The 27902-nt window shown below is 42.9% G+C and overlaps 1 protein-coding gene across 1 annotated transcript in view; it reads left to right on the top strand.

The window, feature by feature from the left end:
* A2ML1 (alpha-2-macroglobulin like 1) overlaps positions 1–27462 on the top strand; it is a 33487-nt gene extending 6025 nt beyond the window's left edge. The window contains 32 exon segments of the mRNA XM_073878018.1: positions 1847–1867; positions 2673–2790; positions 2793–2831; positions 3100–3135; positions 3138–3174; positions 3665–3791; positions 4970–5084; positions 5633–5742; positions 6763–6930; positions 7712–7762; positions 8475–8609; positions 9865–10011; positions 10408–10508; positions 11197–11425; positions 11556–11682; positions 12971–13092; positions 13870–13921; positions 14286–14369; positions 15792–15826; positions 15828–15969; positions 16135–16216; positions 16569–16728; positions 18698–18860; positions 19861–20075; positions 23236–23448; positions 23614–23741; positions 23907–23974; positions 23977–23996; positions 24267–24335; positions 25600–25702; positions 26136–26177; positions 27092–27462. Of these exon segments, the coding sequence (XP_073734119.1) occupies positions 1847–1867; positions 2673–2790; positions 2793–2831; positions 3100–3135; positions 3138–3174; positions 3665–3791; positions 4970–5084; positions 5633–5742; positions 6763–6930; positions 7712–7762; positions 8475–8609; positions 9865–10011; positions 10408–10508; positions 11197–11425; positions 11556–11682; positions 12971–13092; positions 13870–13921; positions 14286–14369; positions 15792–15826; positions 15828–15969; positions 16135–16216; positions 16569–16728; positions 18698–18860; positions 19861–20075; positions 23236–23448; positions 23614–23741; positions 23907–23974; positions 23977–23996; positions 24267–24335; positions 25600–25702; positions 26136–26176 (3258 nt within the window). The 3' untranslated portion in view covers position 26177; positions 27092–27462.
* Positions 27463–27902: the final 440 nt, after the last annotated feature.

Raw genomic sequence — 27902 nt, 5'->3', positions numbered from 1 at the left:
TTGCTTAAGATGGTGACAGCCTAATAATTTCTCCAGTGTAAAGGTATGTCTTCTTTAAAAAATTTTTAAACTTATTTAAATTTTTATTTTTTTTTCAGTATTTATTTTAGAGTGAGGGAGCATGAGCTGGGGGAGGGGCAGGGGAAGAGGGAGATGCGGACTCCCTGCTGAGCATGGAGCCCGATGTGGGGCTCTATCCCAGGACCTTGGGATCATGACCTGAGCCAAAGGCAGACACTTAACCGACTGAGCCACCCAGGCGCTCCTAAGTTTTTTTATTTATTTAATGTAAGTTCTATGCCCAACTATGGGGCTTGAACTCACAACCTGGAGATCAAGAGTCCCATGCTCTACTGACTGAGCCAGCCAGGTGCCTCCGTCTTCTTTTTTTCTAATTAGCAAGTAACTTTGGTGACACTTTGGCGCCTAGCCCAATAACCTGTTCACCACTAACCTTTTGGTTTTAACATGCATTTTCTTGAAGTCCTTTGATAGAACTCTTTTTTTAAAATTTTTTTAAATTTTTTAAAGATTTCATTTATTTATTTGACAGAGAGACAGACAGAGAGAGAGCACAAGCAGGGGGAGCAGCAGAGGGAGAGGGAGAAGCAGGCTCTCTGCTGAGCAGGGAGCCGGATGTGGGGCTGGATCCCTAGGACCCTGGAATCATGACCTGAGCCACATGCAGATGCTTAACTGACCGAGGCACCCAGGCGCCCTGATGTAACTCTTTTAAACAAAATATATTTTAGAAATTAAATGTTACGATGTTGCCAGTGACATTCAGACAGCAGAGGAGGAGTCAAGGAGATAATTGGCTCCCAAGAAGAAGTTTTTTTGTTTGTTTTTTTATGATTTTTTTAAAGGTTTTATTTATTTATTTGACAGAGAGACAGCGAGAGCAGGAACACAAGCAGGGGTAGTGGGAGAGGGAGAAGCAGGCTTCCTGACGAGCAGGGATATGGGACTCGATCCCAGGACCCTGGGATCATGACCTGAGCCGAAAGCAGACGCTTCATGACTGAGCCACCCAGGCGCCCTCCCAAGACGAGGTTTAAACATCGGGGAGCTTCCAGATGTTAAAACTTTCTTTTAAGGCATGTTGTGGTAGAGCTCAGCCCCAGAGCACTAAGGGACGCTGAAGGGTCTGAGGCTTCATTTCTTCTTTTTGTTTGTTTGTTTAAGATTTTATTTATTTATTTGACAGAGAAACAGCGAGAGAGGGAACACAAGCAGGGGGAGTGGGAGAGGGAGAAGCAAGCCTCCCACTGAGCAGGAGCCCGATGCGGGGCTCGATCCCACGACCCTTGGATCATGACCTGAGCTGAAGGCAGATGCTTAACGACTGAGCCACCCAGGTGCCCCCGAAGCTTCATTTCTTCAAATGTTCTGGAGACTGGCAATCCCTTTGAAGAAATCTATTCTCTCTCCTCCCCTGGCAAATAAGCTTTTACTCCATTGTTACTCTGATGAGGGCACAAAAGAGCCATTTAGGAAGAAGAAATGGGCAACAGAGAAAGAAAGAAGCCCTTGTGAACTTTCTGCTTTCAGCCCATCCTTATTGCTTATCCTGCTTTAACCCACATCACCTGGGGGCGCCTGGGTGGCTCAGTTGGTTAAGCGACTGCCTTTGGCTCAGGTCATGATCCTGGATCCGGCGATCGAGTCCCGGATCGGGCTTCCTGCTCAGCGGGGAGTCTGCTTCTCCTTCTGACCCCTTTCCCTCTCGCGCTTTCTATCTCTCATTCTCTCTCAAATAAATAAATAAAATCTTTAAAAAAAAGGGACAAGGCTGAAATATTTAAAAAAAAAAACAACCCACATTATCTAATTTTTTTTTTTTCAGTACTCCATGGTGGAGCGGCAGGTAAGTCGAAGTTTCCTTTTCTTTTCTGTCAGTTGTGGAAAAGGGGAAATGAATTTGGTGCTAAACCTTGAAGCCCCAGAAACAACTCAATCTTGGCGCAGAGCCCGAGACTCTGCCCAAGTACTGAGCACCCAGAGCTCACCCAAGCTGCGCCTGTTCTCCTGCCTGCGCCCCCTACCCTCTCAGTCCTGAGGCTCTGTAGAGGACATCACTCCGCTGCAACTAGCCCTCCCCCTCTGAATCCTCTGACTTCTCTGCGCCATGCCGGTTCATCCAGGCTTGGCTCTGTCCTCTTACTCTAGTGACTATTTTCATAGACACTCAGCTGTTGAATATGACACAAATACCTGTGGGAAGTGCTAAGAATGAAAGGGACTAGAAGAATGAATGCCCCACAGCAACCCCTCCATTGTTCTGTTAGATTATCTTTTGGGTATCTTGTGATAGAGTCCTTCAGCATTGCCCCTAAATATGTACCAAGAATAAACACTCTTTGTAAAGGACATATGAAAGCCCACTTTCTGAAACTGGTGATAATCCCTTTGAGGACTCGAGTCTGATTATTTGAATCCACAAAGATGCTTTTCATCCCAAGTGGGGTCGGACCTATAGGAAAATTTATTTCATTTAGTAATAAAGAAAATTATAAATGAAACAGGGAGCTGTTCTTCCTGGATACAGACCACGGGGGTCGTGAGCAATGAGTGGGATTTTTTTACCTGCGCTTTGTGTCTTTACCTGCTTTTTTGCAGTGCATAGTGAGAAACAGGCCTGTACCTCATGAGTTTCTTTCTAATGAACACAGGATACAAATAGCAACAGGATTGCACAGTGGCTGGAGGTGGTGCCTGAGCAAGGCATTGTAGACCTGTCCTTCCATTTGGCACCAGAGGCAACGCTGGGAACCTATACAGTAGAAGTGGCTGGGGCACGACCTTTGGCACCTTCAGTGTGGAAGAATAGGGTAGGTGGGAGAATTAGTAGGTCAACGTGTTGGACATAATCTTGTCCCCAGATCAGCAAAGGTAAAGTAAAATCTATGGGAAGGGATTTTTTTTATTCATTTTCAAATCCATGCTAAACCAGCCAATAGCTTCAGGAGCATTTTGCCTTCATAATCCCCCTTAATTTAATTAATTTAAATATGGCTGTTCTTATACCCCTCTGTCCACTACCTGTATGATCAAATCCTCTTCCTCTTCCCTTCCTGTTTCTGTTTCCACTCTATCCAGTGTTGCCGAAGTTTAAGGTGGACGTGATAGAGCCCAAGCAGTGGAAGAATCCTTCTTAGTGAAAATCTGTTGTAGGTAAGAACAAAGCTCTGGATCTGGTGGAGAGTAAAGCTATATTGAGAAGCGTGACATCGGAGTGTCATGGGGAGAGAGATTATGGAGGCAGTAGTGAAAACTTAGATATTTTATGTGGTCCAGAGTCACGACTTCTCCAAGAACACATTTTCTAATTGTGTCTCTACCCTTACTTTGCACCACTCGCTCGCTCAATCAGCATTATTGATTCAGTGTCCACCTTATGCAGAACACAGTACTGAGTCCCATGGAGAGATAGGAGTAAGGACAATGAAAAACACGGCCTCTGTCCTTCCGATGGTACTTATTGTGTAGTGGCAATATGATAAGGCTTTGAGTAAAACAGGGAAGTGAACAAGACTAGTGAAGGATTGTTAGTACTTTGAGAAGTTGGAGTAGGGGAAAGAAGGGACAGTGGTGTTTTGGAAGAGGAGGGTTGGATCTCAAGTGCAATCTCCCAACTCTGACTTCTCATGCTTTTCTGGGTTAGGTACACCTACGGAAAGCCCATGCTAGGGGCAGCCCAGGTATCGGTGTGTCAAAAGGCATATACTTACCATTTTCCAGAGGCAGAACGGGAACAGCTACCTGACAAATGCAGGAACCTTTCTGGACAGGTGAGTAAATAGGATGTAGAAAAGGAAACTTATTCATATGTCCTAATGAGTAACTAAGTACCTATATAAAAAAGTGGTAAAGGAATTTAAGAAACAAAACAGGTGAACATAGGGGGAAAAAAAGAGAGAGGCTCTTAACTATAGAGAACAAACTAAGGGTTGCAGGAGAGGAGAGGGGTGGGGGCATGGGTTAAATGGGTGATGGGCATTAAGGAGGGCACGTGATGTAATGAGCACTGGGTGTTATATGTAAGTGATGAATCACAAAATTCTATTACTGAAACTAATATTACACTCTATGTTAACTGAAATTTAAATAAAAACTTAAAAAAGAAAAAAAATACATTGAAAGGTGGTAAAAATAAAAAGTGGCAAAAAGGCCAAAGTAGAATCATTTCATACAATTATTGCCCCAGTTCCAAAGAACAAAGCAATCTTCTTTATTCTAAACAGATGAAGTCTTATTTATTTATTTATTTATTTATTTATTTTTCTTTTTAAAGATTTTATTTATTTATTTGACAGAGAGAGACAGTGAGAGAGGGAACACAAGCAGGGGGAGTGGGAGAGGGAGAAGCAGAGCAGGGAGCCTGATGTGGGGCTCGATCCCAGGACCCTGGGATCATGACCTGAGCCGAAGGCAGCTGCTTAACAACTGAGCCACGCAGGCATCCCTTTATTTTTATTTTTTTTTAAAGATTTTGTTTATCTATTTGACACAGAGAGAGAAAGAGAAAGCACAAGCAGGGAGTGGGAGAGGGAGGAGCAGATCCCCCACTGCCGAGCAGGGAGCCCAATGCGGGGACTCGATCCCAGGAGCCTGGGATCATGACCTGAGCCGAAGGCAGACGGCCAACCGACTGAGCCACCCAGGTGCCCCAGATGGAAGTCTTTTTTAGAATCTGCCTTGGAGTCAAGAAATTAACCTAAATCCTTGGGAGATACAATTTTCCTGCCCTGCAGTTGGTTCTTTTCCCTCCTCTCATATCTTGGACCTTCAAAGTTGTTTCATGATTGTGTATGTGCAGGTGTATACTCTATTGTTATAGGAGAGTTTTTCTGTCTTCAAGGTAGAGAAACTAAAGCACGGAGATAAGAATTTCTTTTGATAGTACGTTATGAAACGGGAGTAAAAGTTGGGTTATTCATCCTCTCTTTCTCCCTGATTGCTTCACTAGACTGACAAAGCAGGATGCTTCTCCGCTTCTGTGGACATGTCCACCTTCAACCTCACTGGTTACATGTACAGCCACACCATCAATATTGTGGCTACTGTGGTGGAGGAAGGAACAGGTAAGTGGGATAGTCCTTGGTTCCTTTAAAAAGAGAAAGGGGCGCCTGGGTGCCTCAGTCATTGGGCATCTGCCTTCGGCTCAGGTCACGATCCCAAGGTGCTGGGATCGAGCCCCACATCGGGTTCCCTGCTCAGTGGGAAGCCTGCTTCTCCCTCTCCCGCTCCCCCTGCTTGTGTCCCCTCTCTTGCTGTGTCTCTCTCTGTCAAATAAACAAATAAAATCTTTAAAAAAGAAAGAAAAGAAAAGAGAAAGGAGAAGGGCTGTTCTAGGGATAAACTTACTCAGAGGACTCAAGACTGACCCTCACTAGTGTTTGGGAATGACTCTGTTCCTAGTTCACAGTCAAAGGGAAATGTCAGATTCCAACCTGTCATCTGTTCCTAGTTCCCCAAAAGGTTGGGGAGGAGGAGTTTGTGTGGATCTTTGGCCAGAAATATGTTCAGCTTCATACTTCCAGTAGCACTGTCCTTTCAGGGATTTTTTGTTAAACATGAAGATGAGGATATCAGGTATTTCAGTTGTCATACATTTGGTTACCCTCTGCAGGGGTAGAAGCCAATACCACTCAGGATATCAACATTTCTTCACAAGTGGGATCAATAACCTTTGAAGACACCAAAAATTTTTATTACCCCAATTTCCCCTTCAGTGGGAAGGTATGTTGAAACATATCTCTACACAAAAAATGCTTAACCATCCACTGTTGCCTTCTTCTTGTAGACATATAATAATGGCTAATTCAGTGTCGTTCTAAGTACAGGTATTTACTTATTGAATCTTTACAACTATCTAATGAGGTAGAAACTATTATTGGCCCCATTTTACAGATGAGGAGACTGAGGCACAGAGAGTAAGTAATTTTCCAAAAGTTACACAGCTAGTAAGTAGTAAGTAGTAACTAGGATCAAACCCAGGCAGCCTGCATCCAGAGTATACACTCTTAATTCCTTATGCTGTGCTGCTCTTAATCTCACATGAGATGGGCTTTGAGTATTAATGTGACTTTATTGCCTTTCCCAATGCCAAGGGCTCATAATCTAATGTTCAAATCTTTGAATTTTAGACCTGCAAGGTATGTAGAGAAATCACCTAGTGTGGCTCCTCAGCTAAGCAAGATTAATGTTAAACTTTCCTTGACAGAGGGCCATTCATAGCTCCTTAAGCAGTTTCTTCAGAGATTTTAAAAATTCCTTTGTGTCTTCTTTCTTTCTTTTAAAAAGAAAAAAAAACCCCACCACATTTATTTATTTAAGTAATCTCTACATCCAATGTGGGGCTTGAACTCAGACCCCCAGATCAAGTTCATCTTTTCTCTAGACCAAGAGTGATCCAGATTTTCTTAGAGCCTAAGGATTATACAATTTGTGAGTGGAAGGGGACTCTGTTTAAAAAAATTAAAGCAAAATAATGTACAGAGAGCCTTGGAAGGGGCCTATGTAAATGAAGGGTCCTAAAGCTTCATTAGCTACATGGCAAATCTACTTCTGCTCCAGGCTGAGCTACTTCTGTTTGTTTCTCATTTCCTCATAGATATTAGTTTCCAATGCTTGAATCAAATTTACCTGTTTCTGGACTCTTTCCTGAAATGTATTCTTAGAATTTATCACCTCACTTTACCTCTTACTTGAACCTACTCCAAACCTAACTCTAATGCCCCAGTAACCTTCATTCCCCAGATAAGAGTTAGGGGCCATGATGGCTCCCTTCTCAAGAATCATTCAGTATTTCTGGTGATATATGGCATAAATGGAACCATCCACCAGACCCTAACTACTGACAATGATGGCCTTGCTCCCTTTAAGCTGGATACAGTTAATTGGAATGGGGGAGATATTTCTCTGGAGGTAAGGCTTCCCTGAGGGAAAACTTCAAACTTTTCCTGTTTTTCTCCCCTCCTCCCTCATTTGTAATTCTATCTACATCACTCACCAGTCCTGCTTCCCAGTTGACAAAAGTTTGTTTTGTTTTGTTTTTAAAGATTTATTTCTTTATTTATGGGGGAGGGGCAGAGGGAGAGGGAGAGAGAATCTCACACAAACTCGCTGCAGAGCACAGAGCCCGACATAGAGCTTAATCCCAGGACCCTGAGATCATGACCTGAGCCAAAACCAAGAGTAGGATGCTCAACCAACTGAGACACCCAGGTGCCCCAGGGTTTTTTTGGTTTTAAATACCAATCTAATAATCAATCTAATATCAATCTAATCTAATAATCAATCTAAATATCAATCAATCAGGCAGGGGCAGGGAAATAAGAAGATCATATTGAAGTGGATGTCATTATTGTATTTAAGTCTTCAGTATGTTTTGTTGAAATCTATCTCCCATTGTTTAAAAAGTCATGCTGGGAAATTGTATATTTTATAAAGCTATTCTTTCTTTCTGGTTTTTGTCTCAAACTTTCTATGTTATTCTGTGCTACGCTGTTCACTTTTTCCAATTGTACCGCAAGAGAGGAGTTCTAAAAGGGCTAGACTTTACAAAAAAAAAAAAAGATCAGTATAAAAGTGAAGAAATGGGCTTGAATACCAGAGTTGGGGCATATTGGCTGATGATCCAAATTACATTGTTTCCCCTTCTCTCCAGGCTGACCTGACCCCTAAGTTGTACTTTTCCCTTCCACAGGTTTCCTTTGGCTTCTCACCTCCCCAGCAGCTTCCAGGAGCAGATGTGGAAGTACAGCTACACAGGCAGCTCTTGGGTCCCTGCGTGCAGTCTGGGCTGTGGATGAGTGTCTTACTACTTAGGCCTGGGTCCCTGCGTGCAGTCCGGGCTGTGGATGAGTGTCTTACTACGTAGGCCAGAGACAGCTGAGCAACAATTCTGTGAGGAGTCTGCTAATGCGGTGGGAAGAGGGAGTTGACAGAGAAGACATTTTGACTGAATTAGAATAAAAGATGGGTTTCAGGGAGTGGGAAAGAAAGTCTGAGGGAAATAATGCACCACCATAAGGTAGTAGAAAAGCTGGTGTGGAAATGAAGGTCAAATGATGGTATGAGAAAGGCATGGATCATGTGGACATAGAGGTAGGAAATTTGTAATAGGAGATAATTATTGAAAAAGGTGAGAAAGAGATCAAAATTTAGAAAGTAGGTAAGGGATGGGGTGCCTGGATGGCTCAGGTTGTTGAGCGTCTGACTCTTGATCTCAGCTCAGGTCTTGGTCTCGGGGTTGTGAGTGCAAGCCCCACATTGGAGCCCAGCGTGTAGCCTACTTTAAAAAAAAAAAAAGTAGGAAGAGATTATGATGGAATAAATATAGGAAGAATTCTGGAGTAATGAAGAGAAATAATACAAGAGCAGTGAACTGTGACACCAGAATCTGAGTGAAGTTTCTCAACTGATTTCACTGTGTTAATAGTTTATTTCCTTTTCCACTCCTATTTCAGGTCTATAGGATGTTCTCATTCTGGTATGGTCACTACCCCTATCAGGTGGCTGAATATGATGAGTGTCCAATGTCTGGCTCCTGGGATGCTCCTCAGCCCCTCTCAGTTATGTAGAGGCCTTGGTTCTCTGAAGGCATGCACCTTCTCCATTTTTGCCAGGTAGATGTTCTTACCCATTTTGTTCTTATAGAAACAATGGTGGTGGGGTGGAGGGTGAAGGAAAGTCCATATCTAAAAAAAGCAGAGAGACTCATGTGGGCACTGAAGAGATAAAATCTTGGAAGAAACTCCTGATATGTGAGGTAGCCTCTCTTGGTCCTTACGCTTGAAGAAGGGGCCCAGTTGCCTGATTGCACTGGAAGAGAGCCATTGTGGGAGGCGGTGTGCAGCCTCTTTCTGTCCCTGAAAAAACTGATTTCCATGGAATGAGCCAAGAAGGAAAAATGAGGAAAGGTAGACCAGAGCTCTCTTACTATTATTATAAATAGTACTACATGAGTAGAAATTGAGTACTTTATGAGTAGAAGTGGGGATGCTGTGGCCCAAGGCTGACCAGGAAGTCTCTGAAGTCAGGAACCATGTCTTGTTTATCTTTCTATTCTAATGACTGATCCTTCATAATACTCAACATATTTTTGTTGAATTAACTGAGCTGATATGGTTCCTGCCCTCAGAAAGTTCAGTCTAAATTGAATAATAATGGCACAGTGACTAATATTTGGGAGAAGCGTTAAACATATTTGACAATGAAATAAGTTGGAATACTATTCAGCCATAAAAAAAGAATGAAATCTTGCCATTTGCAACAACATGGATGGATCCTGAGGGCATTATGCTTTGTGAAATAAGACAGAGAAAGACAGATGCTCTATGACCTCATTTATACATGGAATCTACAAAACAATGACAAGAGTAAAACCAAGCTCATAGGTACACAGAACAATGTGGTGGTTGCCAGAGGCAGGGGGTGGGGATGGGCAAAATGAGTGAAGGTTGTCAAAAGGTACAGACATCCAGTTATAAGATAAATAAGTCCTGGGGATGTAATAGACAGCGTGGTGACAGCATGGTTGACGTTGTATTGCATATTTGCAAGTTGCTAAAGAGTAGATCTTAAAACTTATCATCCCAAGAAAAAAAATTTTTGTAACTACGTATGGTGATGAATGTTAACTAGACTTACTATGGTGATCATTTTGCAAAGTATATATTTTAAAAAATTGAAGGCCTTTCACATTAGCTGACAGAAGCAAACAAAACCTTGGTGGCTGAGTATTGGGTAGTAACCACCAGTCTCACAATTAATAGGAAAAGAATGTCTTGGTTCAGTCCTTTGAGGGTGGAATTCCTAGGCAGTTGCCCTGGTAGTAAGGGAGGGGACCACCCTAACACTTCACTCTCTGGTTTCTTTGGTGCCTCTCACGGCATGGGCCTGAAAATACTGTCCAATGCCAAAATTAAGAAGCCAGTAGATTGCAGTCAACAGTCTCTAAAATACAGCATTGCAATGTCTGGAGGTGAGCTACCTGGGTGGCTTGTGGATTCTCTGAGATGTTTAAATCATGGAACTCTGAAAACTTACTCTTTGCCTCCTATTTCTGCACTGAGCCTCTAGCCTCAGAATGGCAATGGGTTGTGGGTCATAGATGCAGGCAGCCGGATCTCTCTCCCTGGGGAGAACTTTTGAAGCCTGAAGCCCTTACCTATTCATCCCCTGGCCCAGCCTCCTCATCTGTCACTTCCCCCTGATGGCCTTATGACTAGTCAGTTCCTCAGTGGTCTTCCTCCTTGTCTCTGACTGGATGTTCTCTGTTTCCCTCTAAATTTCTTGGTAGTAGTCCCTCTGCCTCAATTTGTCTTACAACGGAAGTCTTCTGTTTTCCCCCCAATTCCCTTATTCTTGCTCTCCTTAGTAAATTATGGTATTGGTGAGGAGAGTTTTGAGTCATCATCATCTTCATCACTTCAGGCAGAGAACTCTCAGGTCTGCCAATACTTCCTGGAGACTTGGCTCTGGGATCTGTTTCCTACTGGGTAAGTGATGCCTCAAAGGTACAGCAAGATTGTACAGTGGGAGAGTCAGCAGAAAACTCAGACTCAGATAATTTCTAATGAATCTAAGTCTCAAGCCAAGAGAGTTTAATGGGGACATGGGAACTTGCTTCTTTCCCTGAATTCTGAGGCAATCATAGGCAATCCCTCAAAACGAACTCACATGTCTCCACATTTACACAGTGCAGACAGTGCATTTGGAGTCCAGGTCCAAGAGACGTAAAGACATGTGTTGACCTCAGTTCCTGCCCACTGCTTACCTGCTCATTTTGACAAGCCAGAGGAATGACAAGCCTCCTCTCACCTCAAGGCTCATGTGTCCAGCAGGAACATGAAAAGATGCTCAACATCACTAATCATCAGAGAAATGCAAATCAAAACCCCTCCCAGATTCAGAGGGCACTGGCCTCTTTCAGATATGTTTATACACGGGCCCCCCCCACTCTCATTCACCCCCTCACATCCTCAGACACCCCCCCTTCTCCCGTATTCATACATCCTTGCTCACCTGAACGTTCACACTCTGAGATTTGCATGTTCCTCAGTTCAGTTGCCTTTTTACCCCGCCCCCCACAACAACAGCAACAAATGACTTCTGTAGGTAAATTTGTAGCTTAAATCACAATGTTCTCCTGCTCTGTGCCTCACCTGAGTTCTTGTGTTCTCACAGTGACTCTGGGAGGGAGGCTGTCCATGTCACCGTTCCTGACACCATCACCGAGTGGAAGGCCATGACTTTCTGTACCTCCCAGTCCGGAGGCTTTGGTCTTTCACCTACTGTTGGACTGACTGCTTTCAAGCCATTTTTTGTTGAACTGACACTCCCTTACTCGGTAGTTTGTGGGGAATCCTTTCGCCTTACTGTGACCATCTTCAGTTATCTGAAGGACTGCGTCAGGGTAAGAGTTGGGGATGCAGGAAGCAGATGCCCCTGGGAAAGAGATGGGATGTGTCTCCACCCCCACATTTTCCTAAGCCTCTGTGTGTTGTTTCCTGTACTCAGACCCTTTATTTCTTAAATATCTGCAGGTTCAGACTAACCTGGGTACATCAGATAAGTACCAGGTGGAATCATGGACAGATTCTCGGGGCTCCAGCTATCTCTGTGCTGATGAAGCAAAAAGCTATCACTGGAATAGCACAGCTACCAAATTGGGTAAGAGAAGGAAGCGATAGAGGAGCAGGGAAAGCATAGAGCAAAAGCTCAGTGATTGAGAACTTTATCCTTTCCTCTCCTACATTTGCTTTGTTCTCTCATTCTTTCTCATTTTATTTGCCTCCGCTCTTTGATGACCAAAAAATTATCCAAACTAAACAATTTTGAGTGTGAAAAGGGGAGCTTTTAATATTTATGCCAGGACAAGGGATATATATACTCATGTTACTCATCAAATAGTTACTGTGGGACAGCTGCTATTCTAACTGCTCGACATGTGGTAACTCATTTAATCATCACAAAAACCCTGAGATGTCATTTGCTCTTAGGATAAAACCCTGGTAACTTAAAGTATGGTCTTCAGATGTATAGTTATCTACTGCTGCTTAATTAATCACCCTAAAACTTAGAGGCTTGGGACATCTGGGTGGCTCAGTCGGTTAAGTGTCTGCCTTTGGCTCAGGTCAGATCTTGGGCTTCCAGGATGGAGCCTTGCTCATGCTCTCTCTCTAAGAAATAAATAAAATCTTAAAAAAACCAACCCCAAAACCAACAACTTACAGGCTTAAAAGAACAAAACATTTATGATCACCCAGTTTCCATGGGCCAGTAATCTAGGTGCAGAGTGCAACAGGGTGCCTCTGGCTCAATGTCTGTCATGAAATACCAGTCATGCTGTCAGCAGGGCTGTGTTCTCATCTAGAGACTTGACTGGGAGAGGATCCACTTCCACGGTCCTCCCAAAGCCTCTGTACCTCACAGGCTGCAGTTCTGGGCCTCAGCTGTGGGCTAGTGGCCTCCCTCAGTATCTCATCACATGAATCTTTCCACTGGGCTGCCTCAGGACAGGACAGCTGCCTTCCTGCTAAGCAAGTGGCCCAAGAGAAAGCATGCATCCGAGACAGAAGCTATAGTCTTTTTTATAATCTAGTCCCAGAAGTGGCATCTCATTGCTTCTGCCCTATCCTCTTAGAAACAAGTCGCTTAGTCCAGCCCACACTCTGAGAGGAGCTTACACAACAGTGTAAATATTGGGATGCAGGGATCATCGGGGGCCCTTAGAGGCTGCCTACCACACTGGACCAGTATTACTGACATCACCTGGAAATTTGTTAGAAATGTGAATATAGGCCCCACCGCAGAAGTACTGACTCAGTTTGTATTTTAACAAGATCTGCAGGTCTTTGCATGTTGTTAAGTTTAAGAAGCACTGGTCTAGAGGGGAAGAGACCTCATTGGTACCTCTGGCAGTAGGGCTAATGCCTTCCTTTCCCCTTCTTTCTTGCAGGTCATGTGAACTTTACCGTCACTACTAAGATTCTGGACAGCAATGAACTCTGTGAGGGGCAGAAGGGGTTCGTTCCAGCAAAGGGCCAGAGTGACACACTCATCAAACCAGTTCTGGTCAAGGTGAGTTTTCTTTTCCTTCCCTTCCCTTCCCTTCCCTTCCCTTCCCTTCCCTTCCCTTCCCTTCCCTTCTCTTCCCTTCTCTCTCTCTTTCTTTCTTTCTCTCTCTCTTTCTTTCTTTCTTTCTTTCTTTCTTTCTTTCTTTCTTTCTTTCTTTCTCTCTCTCTCTCTCTCTCTCTTTCTTTCTTTTTCTTTCTTTCTTTTTTTTGTGAGTTTTCTGCAGGCCTAGCTTCAGAGGTAGAGATAGCAGTCACCCCAGGGATGTTCTGTGTACGTCTAGCCACACGGTTAGTCTTTCACAGCTGTCTGACTCCAACTTCAGTCAGGTAACTCACTTTCTCACTTTCCTTCTTCTGTGGCCCCTTTCTGCCCTTAATTATTGGCTTAACCCATTCCAATGCTCTATGAAAGTGCCTGATACAGTACCTGGTACACTCAGTGAATGTTAGTTTCTCTTATTAAAGTCTCTAATATCATCATTAACTGCTTTTTTATCCCATTATGAACCCCATTGTCGATCCTGCCTCTTAGGAATTTCCTAAACTTGTCCTTAGCTCTAGCCCTTGCTCAGAAAGAATTTTATTGATAGGCCCATTCCTGCATTGAAGTGGAGTTCTCCTGAGCTTCTAAGAGAAGCTCTGTTCTCTCCATTTCTGAGAAGCCCTGAGGACACAGGGAGGGCCCCTTCTCCCCGTTTCCCTTCCCCTTCCTATTGCTTCAGTGCCATCTGCCCTGACATTCATCTGCATTGTTTCCACCCTTTGTCTCTCTTCATGTCAGCCTGAGGGAGTCCTTGTGGAGAAGACATACAGCTCCTTGCTTTGCCCAAAAGGTGGGTGAATGCAGAGAGGGGTTGGTGCTGAGAATCCCTATCAGCAACAGGAGATTTTTGTAGGCCAGGTGAGGAATACGTAGCAAAGAAGGGGTAGGAGAGAGTCTGGGGTGCTATCCCCTAATAGGGCCAATTAGCTGAGAGACAGGATGAAGAATAAAAAACCTACAACACGATTATGGGTTTTTTGGGACTTTATTTTCAGCAGAGAACACTATGAACAGGTTAAAAAAATTTTGCCTCCAACCCACAGAAAGCACTGGGTACAGAAAACCCTGGATTATAGAAAGTTTTTCTATGGTTTGGACTTGAACTCGCAGTATGTCCACCTTCTCTACTTTCTCCTTTTCTCTGCCTCTCACAGGACAAGTGGCTTCAGAGTCCATCTCCCTAGAGATCCCTGTGGATGTTGTTCCTGATTCAAGCAAGGCTTATGTTACGGTTCCGGGTAAATAGCCAGAGATTCTTGCTCAAAAGAAAAAAAGTGGGGCTGAAATCTGCCAAAACATGGAGTGGATTGGGGCCTGTGGACCTATCTGAAGGAAGTCGTGTTAGATTAGAAGTGACAGAAGAGCTTATTTTATATAGTCGGCAAATATACCCTGTAGGTAACAGTACATGTGGGATTAGATGTATATGATAGTTAAAAACAGGAGTCTGGACAGGAGGAAGTTAAAGATCAGAGAAGCTTCGTACGTATTTAGGTTCAGGTGGTCTATAAATTGAGTGGAGGAGAAACACAGTGTTTGTAGCAGCCATTTAAAAAATGAGGAATTTATGTGTTTGAGTATAGTTAGGGAAGATAAAAGCATATTTACACAGATAGGACACTTCACTCCTCTGGGCAAGGAGAGGGATTGAGTAGAAAAGCCTGAGCTTGAAAATCATACCAAATTGGGTTGGGATCCAAGTTGTGCCATTCGATAACCACGTGACCTTTAATAAATAAGTGAACAATTCTGATGCTTTTTTACCCCTTCTGCAAGACACTAATGATAACCTACCTCTCAGGATTGGTGTAAAAATTAAATATAAAGTTTCCACCATAATATCTAGCAGATAGTAGGAGCCCTGGACGAGTTAGATTATTTCTTTATTCTTATTCCCTACCAAGATCCCTTCCAGGTTAAAATTTCTCTATTTGGACTGTATTTGATTCATACTTGTCGTATATCACTCATCTTATTGTAGTATAGCTCACTGTCTACGTCTGTCTTTCACACTGCCTTGCGGGCTCCTTGAGGATAAGGGCCATGTCTTTTTTTACTTCTGGTCCCAGTACAGTTCCTGCCAAATAGTTGACCTTCAGTACGTATTTATAGATTTGAGCTTAACTTGATGGCTAAAGTGCAGATCTTAATGGGTCACTTATGTCAGACTTACTGGTTTATAAAATAAATATATGGACGGGTCAGTAGCTATCCCTGGAAAACGGTGTCAGGATTGTGGTGCTTTGGAAGATAATGTATTTATAAGCAGCGGAGGACTTAGAGATTGAGTCTAAGTATTGCAGGTTTTGTTAGGTCACTCACCAGCCCCAGTGACATGTCTTCTTAAAAGTCCTGAACTGCCTTAGGTAGCCTATGTACCTCTCTGTGTACTCTAGCACCTTGTACGAACCCAGTATTATAGTGCTATATTGTAATTGTTTATAATGAATTTTACTTGCAGTGTTCTGTCATTGTTTGCCCCTCTGATTATGATCCTTTGAGGTAAAGACTGTATCTGACTTATTGTCTCCCAGGCACAGTGTGGGTACTCAACTAAATGGTTGCTGATACATGTTTGTTAAATGAATGACAGTAACTCACAAGGGCTCCTTCTTTCTCCTCTCTACCATCATCACTCTCTCTCTCCTTTTGGATCTCAGGAGACGTTATGGGCACAGCCCTGCAGAACCTAGAACAATCTGGTACAGATGCCAAACGGCTGTGGGGAGCAGAACATGGTCTTGTTTGCTCCCATAATCTACGTCTTGCCGTACCTGGAGAAGGCAAGGCTGCTCACTGAGGAAATCAGGTCTCGGGCTGTGGGTTTCCTGAAGCTAGGTGAGTCGGTTCAATCTTTTCTTCTTGGACACGTTCTCTAGAGCCTAATGATAGTTTAATAAGATACAGGTGGATTCCCCCTGAAGTGTCCCGCACCCTTGAAAGCCTTGAAAGCATGTGTTTTGAAGTTGTCCCTGTGATCTAACATCATATCTGGCTTCCCAGGGTACCAGAAGGAGCTAACGTACAAACACAGCGATGGCTCATACAGTGCCTTTGGGGAGCAGGATGGAGATGGAAACACATGGTAATATTGCCCAGGTCTCAGTGTACCCCAGAACATAATTCCTGGGCCTGTGAAACTATTCCTCTACCTCTCCTCTTAACCCCATTCCTTCTTATACCCACCCTCTCTACCTCTTTAATACTGTTTATTTCAGCCTCACGTATGGTCAAGCCCCTCACCCTTCTCCCTGACTTTGGGCTTCCCTAGTTCTTGTCCCCATTAATGCCCATTAAGACCTCCCTTTTCTAGGCTCCTATGGCATTATGTTGCCTTAATCCCCTTCTGGAACACTATACCAAAATAAACTGTAGAACTATTGTACCCTTGCTGGGAAATCCCCCTTCATGCCACACTTCCTTCTTTACCCACATAGGCTGACAGCGTTTGTCACCAAATGCTTTGGCCAAGCTCAAGAATTCATCTTCATTGATGACAATAGTATCCAAGATGCTCTCAAGTGGATGGCAGTAAACCAGCTCCCCAGCGGTTGCTACGCCAGTGTGGGAACTTCGCTCATTCACGCAGCTATGAAGGTGCAAATCTGCCCCCGGGCCTTCAACCCACTACCATGTCTGGGAGGACTTTGCACCTCTGACTGAGCAGAATGAAAAGAGCATAAGCTTGGGAGTCAGTGTTCTTCAGGTCTCAGGCCTGGCTTCGGATGACCTTGGTCACTATACTTAACCAGTCTGAGCCTCAGCTTCTATGTCTGTAGAATGGGAATGTGTACTGGCACATGGCTCTCATGGTGCGGTCCTCAGATCAGCAGCATTAACAGCACCTGAGAACTTGTTTCAAATGCAAATTCCAGTGCTACCCCAACCTACTCTGAGAAACTCTGGGAGTGTGGGCTAGCAATTTGTATTTTTAACAAGCCCTCGAGTTGGTTCTGATATTCATGGAAGTGTAAGAACCACTGGACTAGTTCTCTGGGTTTTTTACTATCTCCCTAAATCTGCAGCAAGCCCATCTGCTCTGGGGAGGACTGATAGGCAGCCCAGTGTTTTTTGTAAGAGGTTTACTATGTGCCGGGCACTGTTCTAAGTACTTCGTTTATTTGATATTATTTAATGTTTACAACAAATTAATGAGCTAGCTGCTGGTATGTCATTATTAATCCCATTTTACAGATGAAGAGACTAATGTGCAGAGATTAAGTGAATTGCCCAAGGTGAATGCTAATGCATGATAGGACTGTCATTTGAACCACAGCCACTGGACTCCAGAGGCCCTGCTCTGGCCTGTTCACTACATTGCCCCTACCCTCCTTCCCAAACACAGGGTGAGGTGTTGATGCTTCCAGAGAATTTGTTCAATTCAGAATATACCCAGTGGAAGAAAGATTTGTGTGTATGTTACTAGAGAAATCATTTACACTGCTGTTCCCGGGCCTGGATTAAAAATCTTGAGCATTAAAAAAAAAAAGTCTGTATAGAATTCATTAGTTTTCCTTATGCAAGATTTTATCCGTGCCCTCCAAGGCTCTCTCCTCTGACGCACTGTGTGAAATACACATGGGAGGAGCACAAGCCAGGGCTTTCTTACCAGACCTGGCCAGTCTTTTAAGAAACCCATCACCTGTGTAGCAAGGTTAGTGGTGTGGTGCAGGAGCTCCATATTTAAACTCCATGCGTTCACACCCTAGTCCTGCTGCTTACTAGCTGTGTAATCTCGAGCAAGCCGTTTAATCTTTCAGGTGTTTGTGTTTTCTTACTATAGGATGAGGATGACAATTTAGATTAGCTGTTTTTAAAAACTTGCTAATATCTTTCTGTGAAAGGCATTAAACAGGGCAGGTGTCACCTAATCTCTCCTGGAGAATAGGCTGGTCCTTCTTGAGAGGATGTCCGTTTGAGGAGGCTCAGATTCAGTAAGAACCTGAGAAGAAGAGATTTTCACCTTATCCCCTCGTTTGTTGAAGTAATCCACCCATTCAGAGGGGACGCACACAATGTTGCAAACTGCACACAATTCTTACATACATTGTGCTGGCTGCCGCCCTGGCTGAGTCTCTCCGGCACCCTCTAGGGCGGCGTTGGTGATGAGCTTTCCCAGATGGCGTACCTCAGAGCGGCATAGCTGGAGATGGGAAAGACCACACATTTATTTATTTATTTGAGGGGGGGCTCTAGCTCCTTTTTATATCCTTCCTTCTGCACCTCGTTCTAGAGGAATTCACCGACTTTTTTTTTTTTTAAGATTTTATTTATTTATTTGACAGAGAGAGGGCGCAAGAGACCACAAGCAGGGGGAGTGGGAGAGGGAGAAGCAGGCTTCCCGCTGAACAGAGGGCCGGATGCGGGGCTCGATCCCAGGACTCTGGGATCATGACCTGAGCTGAAGGCAGCCGCTTAACCGGCTGAGCCACCCAGGCGTCCCTAATTCACCGACTTTTAATCCCTGTTCACCCTTGTAAACTCAAAAAGGATATAATGACTTCCTTATCACTTCCCATTTCCCAAGGAATGCCTTATGAATTCAGTTCTTCCTCTCACTTTCCAGGACCTGATGGTGAGTCAGGGTCTGCAGTGCCTCAGGGGCTCGGTTTCCTCCACTACCAGCCTCTACACACAAGCCCTCCTCGCTTATACTTTCTCTCTGGCTGGGGAGATGGACATCAGAAACGCTCTTCTCGGAAAGTTAGACCAGCAAGCTATCATCTCAGGTATGTTAGCCATGTTAGGAGTTTTTTGAAATTATGAAAATATGCTGTGAGTTATCTATAATTTTCCTTAGTCTCCATAGTCCCACATAAATTCTATCATATATAGGGTTCCTTTTAGGAAGAGTTGTAAAGTCATTAGATCATTGTTGAGAGTTTTGTGAGAAAATGCATGGAAGTCCTTAAAAGGCACTGTTATACTTTTAGCATGGAGAGGAACGAGATGGTGGAAGCTAGTCAGAAGACCTATGGGTGTTGTAGAATCACCCTTTGGTAGGTCTTTAACAGTTCTTTGGTACGAGATCACTGAGATGATGGGGTAAGAGTTAAACTTGGAAACTTAGAGCTTATTTTTTTTTTTTTGAGAGAAGGATGGGGATGGGGAGGGGCAGAGGGAGAGGGAGAGAGAGAATATTAAGCAAGCTCCACGCCCAGTTGGTTAAGGGTCCCACTCCTGGTTTCAGCTCAGGTCATGATCTCAGGGTCGTGGGATCGAGCCCGGTGTCAGGCTCCGTGCTCTCTCTCTCCTTCTTCCTCTGCCCCACCCCCAACTTGCACAAGCCCCCCCCCAAATAAATAAATAAATCTTTAAAAAAAAGTTAAACTTTTAATTAAGTAAAATAAAGGCTGAAAAATTAGACTTAAAATTCTATAAGCCAAAAAAAAAAATGCCCCCAAACACATAAGATTCTTATAAGTTTCTACTAACCTATCTCCACTAGCATTAGAATTTACAAATTAACAAGAGTGGTTTTCATGTAATTGCTGGAGGCATTTATTGATCCTCTCAGCTTCATCTTGGGGAATGATGTATCGCTCTACACACACATCCCTATGGAAACATTATGGCCAATATATCAGAAGATTTTGAGAAATATTTTTTTCTAACTCATGCTTAATTTTTGGTTGGTACTTGCTCTGCTCTAAGGTGCAGCATTTACAAATTGAATACGAGAAATCATTTCCTTTTAAGACCTTCCTAATTATGCTTCTTTCTCCATAGGAGAGTCCATTCACTGGAGCCCAAAGCCTGCTCCGTCAGTGGATGCCAGACCTTGGTCTCAGCCTGAGGCTGTAGATGTGGAACTGACAGCATATGTATTACTGGCCCAGCTTAGCACAGCCAGCCTGACTCAAAAAGAGATTGCCAAGGACACTGCCATAGTGGCTTGGTTGGCCAAGCAACGTAATGCATATGGGGGCTTCTCTTCTACTCAGGTAAATAGCCTCCTCTCCAACTGCCAACTCCATTCTTTTTTATCAGGTAGGATTAGGTCCTTTGTGGAGATAGGAAAACAACAACAACAAAACAAAGCTGTTGCCCTTGACGTCTAGGTCAAGGTACTTATAATTCTTTTTTTTTTTTAATTTTATTTATTTATTTGAGAGGGAGAGACACAGCAAGAGAGGGAACACAAGCAGGGGGAGTGGGAGAGGGAGAAGCAGCCTCCCCACAGAGCAGGGAGCCTGATGTGGGGCTCAGTCCCAGGACCCTGGGATCATGACCTGAGCCAAAGGCAGACGCTTAACGACTGAGCCACCCAGGCGCCTGAAGGTACTTATAATTCTATAGGGAGGGAGAAAAAGCATGTGAAAAATAGTAAGATTCATAACACTGGGATGTATGAACACATATATAGCGCTATATACATTTTATGCTCTTTCTTTTTTTAGAGTATGAGACATCTTGAGATCAATATTTTACATGTGAATAGGACATATATAATTATGGCTAAATTATAGATTAACAGATCAGAAGGCTAATTATGGGATTGGAAGCATAAAAGCAAGGTTTTACTCTTTTACTTCTACTATTGAATGTATTGGGAAGCTAATAAGATATATAATCTTTACTCTAAATAAAATTTACAAACTAGTGGGTGCCTGGGTGGCTCAGCAGTTGAGTGTCTGCCTTTGGCTTGGGTCATGATCCTGGGGCCCAGGGATCAAGCCCCGCTTCTGGCTCTCGGCTCGGCAGGGAGTCTGCTTCTCCCTCTCTTGCTCCCCCTGCTTGTGCTCTCTCTCTCTCTCTGTCAAATAAATAAATAAAATCTTTAAAAAAATAATAAAAAGTTTACAAACTAGAAGTAAAGTTAGGAAAAGTTCTATAATTACAGAGCAGGATTTGGTTATATAACATAAGAAAGATACAAAAGGTACAAAATAATGCATTTCAAAAGGGAGAGAGCTTGTATCAACTTGAAGGATGAGAAAAGTCTTCAGGGGCATGGCATTTGAGATAGATCTAGAAGGATATGTAGTGATGCCTGGCTGGCTCGGTCGGTAGAGCCTGTGACTCTTCTTGCGGTTCTGAGTTCAAGCCCCACATTGGGTGAAGAATCTACTTAAAAAATAGGTTAGATTAGATAGATAAAATAAAAGGGTATGTGTGATTGTGAGAGACAGCTATTGAAAGGAGGAGGAAATGGCTTGAGCAGAGACAACAGTTTGCAAAAGTATAGAATGACTGTTGGGAAAACTGGGTTAGCTAAAGCATAATGGGACTTCAGTTTAGAAAGTTAAGGCAGCTTTATACCATGAAGGCCCTTTCATATCAGACTCAACATTTTGCCCAATTCTGAGGAGCTATTAATTTTTTTTAACCTTGTTTCAGAAAGATTGACCTGTTATTGGTGTAGGGGGTGACTTAGAGGAGGAAGACACTGGATTTGAAGAGATAAGGACACTATTTTCATTTTCCTAGGTTAGGGGTAAGGAGAAATTGAATTAGTTGGGTGGCAGTAAGGGAAAAAAGGTAGAATTGCATGATGAATTCGAATACCATCATAAAAATTGTCTTAAATGATCATGAAGAGAGTAATCATTAATTCATTTGTTCTGCAAATGGTATTAAATACATGTCCAATTCACTTGTGAAGATTATATTCTGACTTATTGAAATTAGGGCCAGTTTCACTGAGGATGTAACATGTAAATTAGACCTGGAAACAGAATAGATTTTAATTGATACAGTGTTTGGTAAAGATGTCAAGAGCACTGAGCTTGAATATGGTAAAGACTTAACTGGAATTTTTTTAGTTATATGGTACTATGCTTCCTTACTTCAAGGAAATTCTTGGACTTTCTTCTTCTTGCTGAGCCCTAAATAATTATGATATACAATTTTAGAAAGCAGTGGGTGAAATGTTTAGAACACTCAGTGACAATATATGTCAAATTGTTTTTCAGTAAAATCCTTAGCTATTAGAAGAAGTCACAAGGCACCTACATGGGTTTTTCAGTTAATGTTGAGGTCTCTCTCTCTCTTTTTTTTTTTTAAGATTTTATTTATTTATTTGACAGAGAGAGATACAGCGAGAGAGGGAACACAAGCCGGGGGAGTGGGAGAGGGAGAAGCAGGCTCCCCGCTGAGCAGGGAGCCCAATGTGGGGCTCTTTCCCAGGATCCTGGGATCATGACCTGAGCCAAAGGCAGACGCTGAACGACTGAGCCACCCAGGCACCCCTGAGGTCTTATTCCTTGAATTGTTTCCACATATTCGAGCAATAAGGACCTCCTTGGACCCCATTCACAGAGAGTAGACAAAAAAGTTGTTTGTAGATGGTTAACTGCACAGCTCTCACCGATTCACAACTTCCCCAGGGTGGGTGACCTGTCTTCCTATTTTTATATGACAGTATGATGTCTAAATACAACTGTTCTTTTTAATTTGGGAGAGGAAGAAGTGGGGTTCCTTGATTCTGTAGATACTGTACAAAGTGTCGAGCAGGTAGACATACTCGTAGCAGTAAAATACAACAATTTTCTGAACATCTCATTCTTTTTTGTCTTTCCTTTAGTTGTAATGTATATAAATCATGTTTTCAGAATGGAGAAGTTCCAACCACATGATGCCATGCTCTCTTAGTGGCAGTTTATCTGTCTTATACCCAAATGAAGAAAGATTGTCACATGGCACAGTGGTGAGGAAGGAAGCCTTGGCTTGCAAGAAAGGATCCCAGCTGTGCCATAGAAGATCATTACACAGCTAAATAACTTTGAAGAATGGGCAATTTTTAGGGCTATCATGTCACTGCTGTTTCCTCTCCAAATAAGGAAACTGCAAACTGTATACTGAACAGTTCTCCACTTGCTTCTAACCCTAGCCCATTCTGAAGCTAGGCTTGGTTGCATATGAATAGGAAAATAGCCTAGTGACCTATAGATGTTTAATACTAGCTTGATAGCAATTTTCTGTACAGGCAAGATATGATTTCTATGTTAGCTTCCACAGCATTGGTGAACGTGCTTCTTAGTTACTTAGAGGAGGTATCGTCCCAGCTGGAGAACAACCACCAGACGTGTAGTTTGTAGGGTTGTTGGAGGTTAATGCCAGTGGCTCACGGAATGTAAGCGAATGTTCGATTGTTCCCTTTAGGATACTGTAGTTGCTCCAGCTCTCGCCAAATACGCCACTACTGCCTATGTGTCATCTGAGGAAGTCAACCTGGCTGTAACATCCACTGAGAATTTCCAGCACGCTTTCAACATTCAGGCTGCCAACCGGTTGGTACTTCAGCAGGAGACTCTGCCCAATGTCCCTGGGGTGTACACCCTGGAGGCCTCTGGCCAGGGCTGCATCTATGTGCAGGTAAGCAGTGGTCCATGAGAACAAGCATGCATTGGGAAGGAGAGTTTGAGGGCAACTTTGCCTCCACGGGAACATTTTCTCTATCTTATTTGTAAAGAGAATCGTTTGGACTGTGCGATAAAGTTCTTCCCAACTGTGATTTTGTTCTCTATTTCCCCCTGCTAGATGGTGCTGGAATACCATATCCCCCCTCCTAAATTTGCGGACACCTTTAGTCTTAGTGTGGAAATGGGAAAAGCTAAATGTGAGCAAGCTATTCCACTTTAATCCTTGACGCTCGCTATCCATACCAGGTGAGAAAAGCTGAGCTGGTGGTGGGGGCACCTGGATCACAGAAGCTGAGTGTGTGTGTGTGTGTGTGTGTGTGTGTGTGTGTGTGTGTGTGTGTGTTGCAGATACAGAGTATGCTAAGAAGGAAAATAATGGGTTCACACTGATGTGCTCCTTTCTGCCCTTAGTTATGTAGGGAGTCACAGCTCTTCCAATATGACCATTGTAGAAGTGAAGGTGCTTTCCGGGTTCAGTCCATGGAGGGCACCAATCAGTTAGTAAGTCTGTTCTGCATTTAACATTATCCCTAAAAAGCTGGTGAAGTGGGCATCGTGGTATACACATACAACCCGTGATTGCATTGTTTCAGGGGGCTACAAAAGTGCATCAGATACATAAAACAGAAACTGGAATAATCTTGGCCCTTTTTCTTACCTTTTCCACAGTATATATTATTTCCTTGATCATGAAAGAACTTTGGAATATTACCCTAGGGGATAGGGAAGGCTGGATCTTAGTCCGTTTTATTTTCCCCTTTTTTTATTCAGCTTCTGCAACAACCTCTGGTGAAGAAGGTTGAATCTGGAACTGACATACTGAACATTTACTTGGAAGATGTAGGTATTCAGAAGTGAACCTAAGAACTTGATTGCTTATATAGCTTTGCAACTTCTCTTCTCATCTCTGTACACTAGTGTCAAACACACAGGGATGAGGGAATGGAGAGACTGAGTCCACAACCACAAAATGAATTCTACCTCCACGCTGGTATTCTATAAAATACTCTTATTCACCTCCAGGGTGGTACTGTCTAAGAGATGCGGAGTGTGAGCCGTCTATGTCCTTTAAAAATGTGTAGGCCAGAATGTGACTATTTTAAATACAGTGGTCAGGGAAGGCCTCTCTGAAGAGATGTTATCTGATCAGAGACCGCAACGAAGAGAGAAAACCAATAGGGAGCATAGAACTGTTGAAATAAAATGAAAGTTTCTGTTTCTTTGGCCACTTCAGTTACTTTAGCGGAGGAACCATGGGTTAGAGGAGACCAAGAACAGAAGGGATCAATTTACCGAAGAGCCAGGGAGCTGTAAGATCCTAAGAAAGAGTCAGGAAGTCAGCAGAAGCCAGGATCTTTAGAACGGGCATGGAAAGGGGGGCAGGTAGAAGGGTTTCAGAAAATCTGTGTAAGACAAGTCTTGTTTTTCTTTTTTTAAGGGAGGTTTTTTTTTTTTTTAAGATTTTATTTATTTATTTGACAGAGCACGAGCTGGGGGGAGGGACAGAGGGAGAAGCAGAAATAAAAAGGGTAGCTTACTAGGATCTTCTGTGAATGTTTCTTGAGTCACTGGAGTCACATCTGAATAAAAAAAAAGCAGAAAACATTTTTTTAATTAAAAATTTTTTAAAGATTTTATTTATTCATTTGTGAGAGAGAAAACATTAGCGGGGGAGGGGCAGAGGGAGAGAGAGAAGGAAACTCCTCGCTGAGCGGAGAACCTCTACCTGGGGCTCGATTCCAGGACCCTGGGATCATGACCTGAGCTGAAGGCAGATGCTTAACCGACTGAGCCACCCAGGCGCCCCCAAGACAAGAGTCTTTTAACCTCCACATAGAGAGTGTTATTTTCACTTTAGTTGTTTTTTTTTGAGATTTTATTTATTTGACAGAGAGAAATAGAGTGAGAGAGGGAACACAAGCAGGGGGAGTGGGAGAGGGAGGGAGAAGCAGGCTTCCCGCTGAGCAGGGAGCTCGATGTGGGGCTCGATCCCAGGACCCCGGGATCATGACCTGAGCCGAAGGCAGACGCTTAACAACTGAGCCACCCAGGTACCCCTATTTTCACTTTAGTTTTAATATGATGTTTTCTTTCTTCCCCACAGCTGAGTAAGAAGACTTAGACCTATACCTTCACCATCAGCCAAAGTGTATTGGTCACTAACCTGAAACCAGCAACCATCACAGTCTATGACTACTACCTCCCAGGTTAGGGCTGAGATCTACCTGTGTCTCCCAACATATTTCTGCCTCTTTCTTCATGATAGCGCTCTTAATTTTACAAATACTTCTCCCCAAGCCAAATAGAACGTAATTACATTATTTGATCTCCTAAAACATGATAATTTAATTATATGTCACTCTTAAGTCTTCTGCACTAGGGATATTTTATCAGATGTGGTCCGTAGACCAAAAGAACAATACGGACCATTGTTCTTTAAGGACTAACTATTCTGAGTATTTTTGCTGTGATTAATAATTTACCACAATATTAGTGTTTGGAACTTTCCTGTAATTCTTAATATGCTCATAATCTATAGGGATCTTCTGAAAGGGGCTAACGCAGTAGTTTTCAAGAAGTATTTTCTCTTTGAATTCATGAGACCTGTAATGTAATGATACATGTCATTTCATTTTATAGATGAACAGGCAACAGTTCAGTACTCTGACCCCTGTGAATGAGGTAAGGGTGAGGTTTTAGGGTAGGGTGATAGAATTCAAAAGTTAAGGGGACCTTCTTCTGAGTTACTGTCTTTTGGAAGCTAATTTTTTATAGAAAGTGGGCTTTCCTTTTTTTTTCTTGTCTTTAACTTTTTTTTTTAATGTAAACTCTGTACCCAACGTGGAGCTCAAACTCACAACCCTGAAATCAAGAGTCACATGCTCTACTGACTGAGCCAGCCTGGCACCTCCATTTTTTGTCCCAAATTCTGAAAGGAAGAATAATAATCTTCATAGTTCACACCAGAAAAAGTTAAGAGTGGCATTTGTGTGAGGGCTTCTATGTGATTTTTATTTTTATTTTAAAGATTTATTTATTTTAGAGAGAGACAGAGCATGAGTAGGGGGAGGGGCAGAAGGAGAGAGAGAAGCAGACTCCCTGCTGAGCCCACGTGGAGCCCATTGACAGGGCTTGATCTCAGGACCCTGAGATCATGACCTGACCCAAAACCAAGAGTCAGATGCTTAAACTGAGCCACCCAGGCGCCCCTCTATGTGATTTTTAAAAACTGTATTTTTTTCTGATTGAAATTAATGAATTTTTAAAATTATTTTTACATTCTACATCTTTTTAATAGAAATACTAAGGGAAAAGTAAAGATTACCTGATTCTACTTCCCTGAGATAACACTATTAATAATCTTATCGTGCATTTGTGAGATTTTTTCCTAGATAGGAAAAAATGAGGACATGCCTGGCCAGCTCAGTCGGTAGAGCATGTGCTCTTGATGTCAGGGTGTGAGTTCAAGCCCCACCATTGGCATAGAGATAACTTTTAAAAAATAATTTAAAAAAATAAATGAATAAGAAAAGGGTCCTCTATACTTGTGAGGATTTTCTGAGTATAATGTCTTTTTTTTTTTTTTCCTCTCCCAGGATAGAAGTTGGAAAGAGACTAATTTAATCCTCTGTGACATTACTGGACAGCATTCTTCTGCTTCTTAAAGCAAAACACATTCAATCCACTAATGTGATTTCTCTGACTGACTAGTGAGTGAGTAACAGATGAGCAGGCTTGAACTTCAGCTACTTTCTACTACATCACAGATGCATAGGTGCTAGAATAAAGGGCTGTGGGAAATGGAGTAGGAATAATCACACAAAGGAGGAAGTGCATGGAAAAGACCACTGGGAGAGATGTGGTTTAGCCATGTAGGGGAACTCTCCAGAGAGGATATGGAGGTAGAGGATGATCCAGGGAAGATAAAAATGTCTTCCTGGAGGTTAAATCTAAGGAAAGATGTAATTTAGGGCTTTGGGAATAGATTAAAAATTTTTTTTTCTTTGAAAAGAAAATCCGTGTCCTTGGCTCTGTGCATATTTCTGTGGATACCAAAGGTTCTGTTTAAAGATGATGATCATCCTTTAACCAAAACTCACATTTTGGCTTCTTCATTAAACCTTTTGACCCAGACATGTCAGAGAATCATATTACGGATTCAGGGAGGGGTCAGAGTAGAGAATCCTAATTAAGGGACTGACTGTGTGTTCAGCCAGCCAGCACTGCAGGGCAAAACAGTGATTGATTACGAGAAGAGTAGCTGACCAGGATTCCCTATCTCTGTTTTTCTCCTTCAGGATTCCCCCAGCCTTTTCCTACAGGGGATACCTATTGTTGTGTAAACTCTTTCTGGAAGCAGTGGTTTTGTTTTAGAAACAGGACTGGAGGCAAAGTATGGGGGAAAAA

Source organism: Callorhinus ursinus, unplaced genomic scaffold (assembly GCF_003265705.2).
Source record: "Callorhinus ursinus isolate GAN/ISIS: 27379988/994484 unplaced genomic scaffold, GSC_fseal_2.0 scaffold27, whole genome shotgun sequence".
Taxonomy (NCBI): Eukaryota; Metazoa; Chordata; class Mammalia; order Carnivora; family Otariidae; genus Callorhinus; species Callorhinus ursinus.
Note: the sequence above shows the minus strand (reverse complement) of the source record. Positions and strands in the feature narration are given on the sequence as shown.